The sequence below is a fragment of the Neoarius graeffei genome, chromosome 24 (assembly GCF_027579695.1).
Source record: "Neoarius graeffei isolate fNeoGra1 chromosome 24, fNeoGra1.pri, whole genome shotgun sequence".
NCBI lineage: Eukaryota > Metazoa > Chordata > Actinopteri > Siluriformes > Ariidae > Neoarius > Neoarius graeffei.
Window position 1 is genome coordinate 25019322 of NC_083592.1, and position 9738 is coordinate 25029059.

At 40.0% G+C, this 9738-nt stretch overlaps 1 protein-coding gene across 2 annotated transcripts; it reads right to left on the reverse strand.

Moving 5' to 3' along the window:
• Nucleotides 1–1413: 1413 nt before the first annotated feature.
• krt1-c5 (keratin, type 1, gene c5) lies at nucleotides 1414–8402 on the reverse strand. 2 transcript variants are annotated; one of them, XM_060907817.1, is made up of 9 exons: nucleotides 8330–8402; nucleotides 7641–8052; nucleotides 7424–7506; nucleotides 7165–7321; nucleotides 5860–6024; nucleotides 5626–5751; nucleotides 2037–2254; nucleotides 1894–1919; nucleotides 1414–1772 (listed from the first exon to the last, which is right to left on the reverse strand). In XM_060907817.1, the coding sequence occupies exons 2-9, from the start codon at nucleotides 8019–8021 to the stop codon at nucleotides 1660–1662; spliced, it is 1269 nt and encodes a 422-aa protein (XP_060763800.1). In that variant the 5' UTR covers nucleotides 8022–8052; nucleotides 8330–8402; the 3' UTR covers nucleotides 1414–1659. The 2 variants fall into 2 exon arrangements, with proteins under 2 accessions (XP_060763800.1, XP_060763799.1); XM_060907816.1 differs by having other exon boundaries at nucleotides 1414–1775.
• Between the last annotated feature and the right edge of the window lie 1336 nt (nucleotides 8403–9738).

A 9738-nucleotide genomic window follows, 5' to 3' on the forward strand; every position in this document is an offset into this window, starting at 1 on the left:
GCATTGTGCTCTAACACATGATGGATTAATTGGATAACTGCATGAATGTGCAGGTGTACAGGTGTTCTGAATAAAGTGGATGGTGAATGTATAATGCTGGGGTTTGTTTATTTATTTATTGTTATATTAATATCTGATCATATAATCACATTTTGCCAAAGTTCTGCAAGACTGTAGAGAATTCTAAAGCATTGACAACCACTGTATATCAGCATGAAACAGTTTGCAAAGATAATACACAAGTAAAATATAATTTTCTCTCTGTAGTGTTACCACTTATAGTACTTATATTTGGAATGTTTGTGTGTTGATACAGTGTGCTTAAGTGAGAGAGCGCAAGAGAAGCTACTCTTTCTGGCTGTGAGCAGTATTTAAAGAACTGATTTTTTATCACAGAATCAGTCAAGGATTGGCCCCTGTGTGATACATGATCTTAATCATAATAATACAGTGACCCAAATACACATAGGAATGTTCATGCCATTATCATCTTTGGTCTATTTTACTTTCTCTTCAGGGCTGGGAATAAGAAACAGAGCTGGCAGTAGAAATCTAAATGAGAAAACTCACTATTGTATAGTAAGGTAAAAAGCTTTTGCAGTACAATAAAGGCAGGAACAGGACAGGGTGAGTATTTCACACACAAACCATAACAAAGAAATGAAATTTGAACTGTATTTTTGTGGTGAGGCTGGTTCTTTCCCTAAGGTCCCACAGAGCTGTCGGGGTTTGTTACCTATCTGCTGGGCTTCTATACTTTGTCATCTCTGACCAGACTGTTTTTTTTCTCTGTTTTTCAAACACAACACAATAGTGCAATTTAACACCACACAGCACGGATCACCTAATTTTTTTCCATGAAGACTTAATTCTGTGCCTTTCTGCTATGTTTGTTTGACCCACTGTATTTTGGACTGAATCTGTGACAATTTAAAAAAAAAAAAAAAAAGTACACTATATTGCTAAAAGTATGTGGACACCTGACAGACACGCATACCATTATGCTTGTTGAACATCTGCACAGGAGCATTGTCATTCTGGAACAGGTTTGGACCCCTTAATTCCAGTGAAGGGAAATTGTAATAACACAGCTTACACAGACAATCCAAACAATCATGTGCTTCCAACTTTGTGGCAAAAGTTTGGGGAAGAACCACATATGGGCGTAATGGTCATATGTGGTTCTGGCTATATGACCATATACTGTAGTATATGGCTATACTTTTAGCCATATAGAGTAAATAAAACTAAAATATAACTGATACTTTTAATATCTCCCTTGCCATGGGTTATATTTTTTTTAGACAAGACAAAAAAATGTCACTCTACAGGAAATTTCATATTTAAAATGAGACACAAAAAACACACCACAACAATTCCACATGTATGTAAAAGTATTTATTTATTTAATTTGCTACACAAATATTGGCCTGGACCAGAGTTAACCACAGTATCCATTGTTGTACACTTCAGCTCATGTGTTTAGAAGTCCAGAGTTAGTGTTACAAATCCAAATCATATTCAGAAACATTGGCTAGGAGTGATTAATATGACAAGTGTATTTTTTTCATGCATTGTTTATTGCCATGCAGATATGTTTTGGGAAGACTCACTATAATGATGGTGCAGTAATGATGATGAATGCTACAGAAGTAAGATTCACTTCTTGCGCTCCTCAAACTGCTCCACCTCGCTTGATTCATCCACCACTTTACCATTGACCATTGTCTGGGTGACTACCTTTACAATCTTGCGTGTCTTTACCTCAGGTTCTTCTTCAAAAGAACAAAAGAAGGTGCCATTACTTATGTAATCTGGCATAATACCATAAAGCTTACTTGATTTAAATTCTTTGCAGTGTGTCCTAAGAAATGCCAATGCTTGATTACTTACTTTTAGGTGCTGGAGTCTCTTTTACCCTAAAATACACATGCACACAAAAACAAATGTGATTTCTTTCCTGCTGCCAACATTTCCTGACATAACCTCTATTTGTCCTCTGATTAGTCTAATCATTTCTGTTTTTCTGTACTTACACCTCCTCTCCCTCCAGCAGTTTTCTGTAGGTGGCGATCTCTAGCTCCAGGTTCTGCTTGACCCGCAGTAGCTGTTCGTAGTCGGTTTTGGTGCGCTGCATGTCCAGACGTAGTTGTGAGAGTTCCTCTTCTAGTTGTGTCAATGTTCCCTGTATGTGTTCCATCTCAAGGGTGTATTTATGACTTGTATCTCCAAGGTTTCCCTCCAGAACATTAACCTGGAAAAGGCCGTAAGATATGATACAATTAAATGGCAGTGTAATGTTGAATGAATATGGTGATGGGAGTTATTATAGCTTAAACTACTTCCATAAAATGAAATAACCTAACCATCAGCCTTTTCTATCAGATGAGCTATCAGTATACCTGTAGCATCTCGTTCTTTGTTTAGTAATACAGTTGTGGTCAGAAGTTTACATACAGTGACATGAATATCATCTTGGATATGAATGTCATGGCAATATTTGGGCTTTCAGTAATTTACTTGAACTGTTCTTATTCTGTGGCAGAATGATTGTACAGCATACATCTTTAATTAAAAAAAAACACTAGAATTTGGTGCACAAGTTTTAATTATCTTTGGGTTTTCTGAAATCAACACAGGGTCAAAATTATACATACAGGGGCAAAAATTTACATACGCTCACTTAGATTATTAATTCAGAGGTGCTGAAACTTATCTTATCTTGCCAAGGCCGAGGTCTCTTAACTTCCTATTAGTGATTATGATTGACTATAGCTGGTAGCTTCTCTGTACCTTCATAAAAAGGGTTTGTTTACAGCACTCATTGGATTGACCAACACACAGTAAAATGGGAAAGTCCAAGGAGCTCAGTGCAGATCTGAGAAAGAGGATTGCAGATATACACAACTCTGAAATGTCTCTTGGAGCCAGTTCTAAACTGCAAATTCCAAATTCAGTTTGAACAATTGTATCCAAGTTATTGTGAGGTGTAGTCACTTTGCCAAGCTACTTTGCTTCAAGAAAACCCAAACTGTCATCTTCAGCTGAAAGGAAATTGTGTGGATGGTCAGGAATAACCTGGGAACCACCATGGCACAGCCCTGCTATGAACTCGAAGCTGACAGATCACTGTCTACAGTTCAGATCACCATAGACTAATGCCGCTTTTCCACTACAAACGCGGCTGAGTCGTGCCGTGCCGAGTCGAGCTGAGCGGGGCTGTTGGAGTTGCATTTCGACTACAACCGCGCTGAACCGTGCTGGCTGGAAGTGGGTGGACACATTGGGTGGAGTTAGTGAAAGTGGGTGGACGTCACATGATGTCGTTAAGCAGCGCAAACAGTGACATCAGTGACAGTGGCGGAACAAGTCAGAGCCAGGCCGGGGGCGGGGCAAATGACCGGGCACTTTATTAAAGCTTATCATAACATCATTTTAGGCTACAAAATGTCCGCAACTGCGGTGTTTACCAATTTCAACACTACCGGGTGCAACTATATGTTATTTAGTACATCAAGTCCTTCAAACGAACATGTAACTCAGAAACAAAAAACATTAGGATACTGTACATGGCTCATAATAAAATATCAATAGCCTATACTGCGCACATTATTTGAAGGGCATACGAATGAGCGCTCAGAGTGGTGACAGGAAGAGTCAGAAATAAAAGGAGGGCGGTGCAAACCTCACTGAATGCACTGTGTTTACCAATTTCAACACTCCGGGGTGCAACTATGTCATTTTGTACATTAAGTCCTTCAAACGAACATGTAACTCAGAAACAAAAAAACATTAGGCGACATACTGTACATGGCTCATAATAAAACATCAATAGCCTACTGCGCGCATTATTTGAAGGGCATACGACGAGCCTTGCGCTCCGCGAACTCGTCCACGATGCTCTGTATGTCACTGATTCAGTGATCTTTTAAGCGGTAGTCTCACGACCCGGATAGTAAACAATAAACATGGAGGACATGGAGTCGTTAGTGTTGCTGGTTTTGGTGCTGTGGCTTGTTGTCACCGACAACGCCAACAGATACTGGCAAGAGCGTATAGATGAGGCGAGGCGCATAAGGCTTCAGAAATTCTCGTAATTCGTAATTCTTCTCCTTCCGGGTTTGCGGTGTTTACAGATCCCAGCGCGCTCGCGGGGCGTGTGTGGGTATGTGAGGACACGCCTCCTCACCAATCAGTGCACAGGGGAGTGTCTGCTCACGCCCCCAGCCTCAGTCGGCACGGTTTGGCTCGCTTCAGCCCCACTCCAAAACGGTGCGAGTTTTAGGGGCTAAGCAGGGCTGAAACGAGCTGAGTCGTGCCGGTTTTTGGTAGTCGAAACGCGAGCCGTGTCGGGCTGAAGTGAGCTGAAGTGAGCTGAAAAAGGGTAGTGGAAAAGGGCCATAAGAGGCTGCTATCCAAGAAATAACCCCCTGCTCCAAAATTGACACCTTCAAGCTTAACTGAAGTTTGAAGCTGACCACATGGACAAAGAAAAAGCCTTCTGGAGGATAGCTGTATGGTCAGATGAGACAATGAGTTGGTTGGCCACAGTGACCACCATGTATAGAGGGACACTGTACCAGCTGGTCGTGGTGGTAGGATCATCATGCTCTGGGGCTGTTTTGCTGCCAGTGGAACTGGTTCACTGCACAAAGTGGATGGAATAATGAAGAAGGAGGACTACCTCAGAATTCTTCAGCATAAACCATCAGAATCTTGAACATGACTTGGGACTTGAAAGTTACAAAAGGGCAATGAACCCAAACACACATCAGAGCTGGGTGTGGAGGATAAGGCAGGCTAACATTAAGCTTAAAACAAGTCCTGACTTCAACCTTATTGAAAATATATGGATCGTGCTTATAAGTCAGGTCTATGCTAAGAAAAAACAAACAAATTTAATTGAACTCTACCAATTCTACCATGAAGAGTCATGAAATATCCAACCAGAATTCTGCCAGAAGCTTTTTCATGGTAAACAAAAATGTTTGGTCAAGGTGAATTTTGTGAAGAGACATTTTACCTAAATATTAGGTGTGCTGTATGTATATTTTTGACCATGTCTATATAATTTTAACCATGTGTTGATTTCAGAAAACCAAAAGAAAATTAAAACTTTTGCACCAAATTCTAGTGGTTTTTTTTTTAAATTAAACTGTATGCTGTACATTCTGCCACAGAAAAAGAACAGTTCAAATAAATTACTGAAAGCCCAGATATTGCCATGACATTCATACCCAAGATGACATTCATGTCACTGTATGTAAACTTCTGACCACAACTGTACATCATGCTGGGGTAAACACAGTTAATTAAAGTCTGTGTACACATCAAGGCAAACGGCAGATGCAGGAGTCTCTCACTTCCTGAGCAACTAAATAAAGTGTAGACATGGATTTGACATATTGTGTGACTGACTGATAACCCTGAAAAAAAAAACCACCTCAAATAACATCCATCTATCCATCCATCCATCCATCCATCCATCCATTATCTACCGTTTATCCATTGGACCTCAAATAACAGTTGGGTATTTTGTGAGTCAAAAGCCCAGAGCTACAACATTTTTTGGACCTAGCTTTGTGTATCACCAGTTCTCCTTTTACAGTAAAGTATAGTAATTACCTGTTTGCGCAGGCTTCCCAGCTCCACCTCAAGCCCCTGCAGGAAGCGATGTCTCTCATTGAGCTCATTCTGAGCACATCGTAGAGCTTCATTACTTTCCTTCACCTCCGACTGCACCATCTCCAGCTGAAATACAAACAAAACTGTGATCATTTAACATGAATGAAGGAGAGGTTTATGTCTGTAACCTTTAGGTTTAGATGACCAAAATAATGTTTATTCATTCCTACTAACCTTCTTTAGGTACCACATTTCAGCATCTTCCTTGTTTTTGCGAGTGATACCCTCATACTGAACCCTCAGTTCAGCCATGACGGCTCCTAAGTCTGGTCCCTGTGCTGCATCCACCTCTACATTCACCTGCTTATTGGCCAAATGGGCCTTCAGTGTGCTCATGTCCTACAGAGAATGAAGAAAGTCAAGAAAATTTTTAGGGTCTTTACTTTTTTACAGTGATTTACTTTACTAGTCAACTCCAATTTTACCCTACTCATATATACCAATACAGTGAAATAAGACTATTAATAAGACTAAGAACCAAGATGCAAAATACAGGACAAAGCAGGGATTGTGCACAGACAAATGGCACAACCATATCAGACAAGATCAAGGTGCAAAACTAAAGGTTAGGAGCAATAGTACTCAGTCAATATTATGTGAATGGGAGTGGATCATGGGCAGGACCTGCAAATGTAAACGAAGAAAAGTAGATAATGTATATATACAGATAAGCTACAACACAAGTCTTAAGCATATTTTAATAAAAGCTTATGGATTTCAATTTGATTCTAAGATCAATATAATTAGTGAATTTAATCCCCATGGGAAACGTTTAGTAAGAGAAACTCCCTCATAAACCTGGTTGAGAAAATGCCAAAATTGTGCAAAACCTCATCAGGAATTCTGGTAAGGATGTAAAATATGAAAGAGATTTGATTTGTTTAATACTTTTCTTGATCACTACATAATACCATAATGTAATAGCAAACATCCTGGTGTGCTATAGAGAGATTTGTAGATTTGATAGACAGACTAATTAATTAATTAATTAATGAATTAATTAGTCAGTTTCTAAAAAAATGCAATACAAATAAAATAATTATATGTTGTGTAAAATGCTGCCATTTGATATTATGTGTTTGTAATAAGGATGAAGTATACAGTTGGGAGGGCACCACACCCACCTGTCTAAACACACCCACCCTTTAGGTCCAGAGTTTCATCTCACTATGTGTGTGCATGCATGCGTGTGTGTGTGTGTGTGTGTCACTCTAGCAGCAGTGGTTACATTGGGTGTTCCCATTTACAAAAGACATCAACAGCTCCAGAACTGTCACCTGCACATGTGTTACACACAAATCACTCACAATGGTATAACAATGACCAATCTAGGAATTAATACAAAAATAAATGATAGACTTGTGTTTACTTTACATTGCAGGCATGTAAACTTTGTGGACTTTTTATGACTACCAGTCATTTCATTTTCTAACATTACTGTCAGCAGCTATTCCATCATTTAATAATATGAAACATTACTTCTTCATGGTTCTTCTTCAGGAAGTACAACTCCTCTTTTAGACTCTCCAGGTCTCCTCGGAGGGTTGTGATGATTTGGTCATGCTCTTGTTTAGCTCTACGAAGAGCAACACAGTCCCTCTCCACTGACTGACACAGAGCAGCCTCTGATTCCCATCTACATGAATGGAAATACAGAAGTACACATTGCACACATACAAATGAACATTAACAAGGGACTTTTCCTAACTGTCTCTATTCTCACTTATACAACGCTCACTTAATCCGGAAGTCATCTGCAGCCAGCTTGGCATTGTCAATTTCCAGCATAATGTGAGCATTCTCCAGTGTCTTTTTCCTTACCTAAACAGCAAAGAAGCAAAGTTTGTGCATACTGATGTACGATCATAATCTAAACGCGAATAAATTTCCACCAGGACTGTTTGTAATTCAAAACATGCAACATGAATTTGAGTAAAAAGAAAACCTGGCCAAACCTCCTGCTCAATAGCATGAGCCTGAGCCATCATGCCTTGTATGTCATGACCTTTAGGCATCCTCTCCAGCATATGCTGCTTGATCTTCAGCTCCAGGTCAGCATTGGACTTCTCCAGTGACCGCACCTTGCCGAGATAGCTGGCCAGTCGATCATTGAGACCCTGCATCGTCTCTTTCTCATTGGTCCCATTCAGAGAGAGGTTGCTCAGGCTGTTGAGACCATTACCTACAGACATGGAACGGGAGCGCGAGAGCGTGCTCGCTGAAGATAGTACAGGGGCTTTAGATCGGCTCCGAATGCCTCCCTCTCGTAAAGAGGAGCTTGAGAAAGAAGGCTGGCGCACTGCAGAGTGTGTATGCACTGAGATGCTGGAGGTCATGATGACAATGATGATGGATGAAAGAGAGTGGCTGTAGCACAGTATGTCAAGTAATTGGGAAAAAGTGAATGTGGCACAGTTAGCTAGATACAGCAGACACAATAAACCTATATTGCCAAAAAAAAATCTTTAAAATACACCATGCAAGTTACTCCATAGCTCGCACACTGCAGTTTTTGTTAGTATTACCTTTATATAAAAAAAATACTTTTACATATACATAAAAATTCACATACATTAACTACATATTGCAAGCTTATATCTTTAAAAGGGGGAAAAAGGAAAACTGAATGAGGTATTGTACTTACACAGAAGCTTTCCTAATAGTGGACACAATCTGTGTTTTATTCAGATCCTCTTGGATCAGGTGTTGTTTATATGACTCTGGTTGCTCAGGTGAGGCAGGACAGTTCTTCCTGAATTCTGATTGGCTAGAATGCTCTGTGGTTATCCAATCAGGTTAGTCCACAGCTTGCATGCAAGTTATAGTTTTTGGAAAATGCCTAAATGCAGTTACTGGAACATGAGTGCAAACACCAAAACATCTTATTATTTATTGAAAACAACTGAGCCAAAAACAATTACAGAAGTTCCAAAAACAAATAAGAAGTTTAATTTGAGGGAAACCACTAAATGACCAGAACTCTTAAATGAATGTATTTAATTACATAAATGTTTAAAATTAATTGCACTGGAAAGAAACAACTGGTGCAGAATTGGTGAAGATACAGGAACCTTTGTGTTCTACAATTAAGAACTAAGAAAGAATCACAATCAAAATCAATCATTTAATCATATCTTAAATCTGAAAATCCATAATGCTAAATAGTGAAGGGGGGGGGGGGGGGGGGGGAGTACACACATCTATCATGAATACAGGGAAAAAAATGCTCAAATGCACTGGACAACTGAAAACTGAAACAAAGATCTCTGCTCTGCCATCACTACAGAGTATACATACACTAAATGTCTTGTCAGGTTTGTAAGTACTATAATTAGATACAGTAGCCTACTGTGCAAAAGTCTTAGGCACCCTATTTTTTTCATACAAACTTTGTTAAGCTTTCTATTTTATGACTTCTATATCATTGAGTCAATACAAAAACATTTTAGAGTTCCAAACATCCGTTTCCCAGCACAAAATTGCCTGTAACAAGTTCTGTAACAAAATTAAATCTCATCTCATCTCATTATCTCTAGCCGCTTTATCCTTCTACAGGGTCGCAGGCAAGCTGGAGCCTATCCCAGCTGACTATGGGCGAAAGGCGGGGTACACCCTGGACAAGTCGCCGGGTCATCACAGGGCTGACACATAGACACAGACAACCATTCACACTCACATTCACACCTACGGTCAATTTAGAGTCACCAGTTAACCTAACCTGCATGTCTTTGGACTGTGGGGGAAACCGGAGCACCCGGAGGAAACCCACGCGGACACGGGGAGAACATGCAAACTCCGCACAGAAAGGCCCTCGCCGGCCCCGGGGCTCGAACCCAGGACCTTCTTGCTGTGAGGCGACAGCGCTAACCACTACACCACCGTGCCGCCCACAAAATTAAATGTTACAGAAAAAAAAATTTTTGTATCTGACCGGTATATTACATAAGTGACCACTTTTCACATTAAAAAAGAAAACATAATGAAGGCTACTGGGTTTTGCTGCAAAATTAAGAAGCAAGTGTGACAGTCCAAGTGTCCGGAAGAACTGTGGCT

Coding starts and splice junctions, on each gene's coding strand:
- krt1-c5 (XM_060907816.1), bottom strand. CDS start 8,021: ATGACCTCCAGCATCTCAGTGCATACACACTCTGCAGTGCGCCAGCCT. Junction 6,025..7,164: donor TGAAGAAGAACCATGAAGAA/GTAATGTTTCAT, acceptor CATTCTCTGTAG/GACATGAGCACACTGAAGGC. Junction 5,752..5,859: donor AAATGTGGTACCTAAAGAAG/GTTAGTAGGAAT, acceptor TTTGTATTTCAG/CTGGAGATGGTGCAGTCGGA.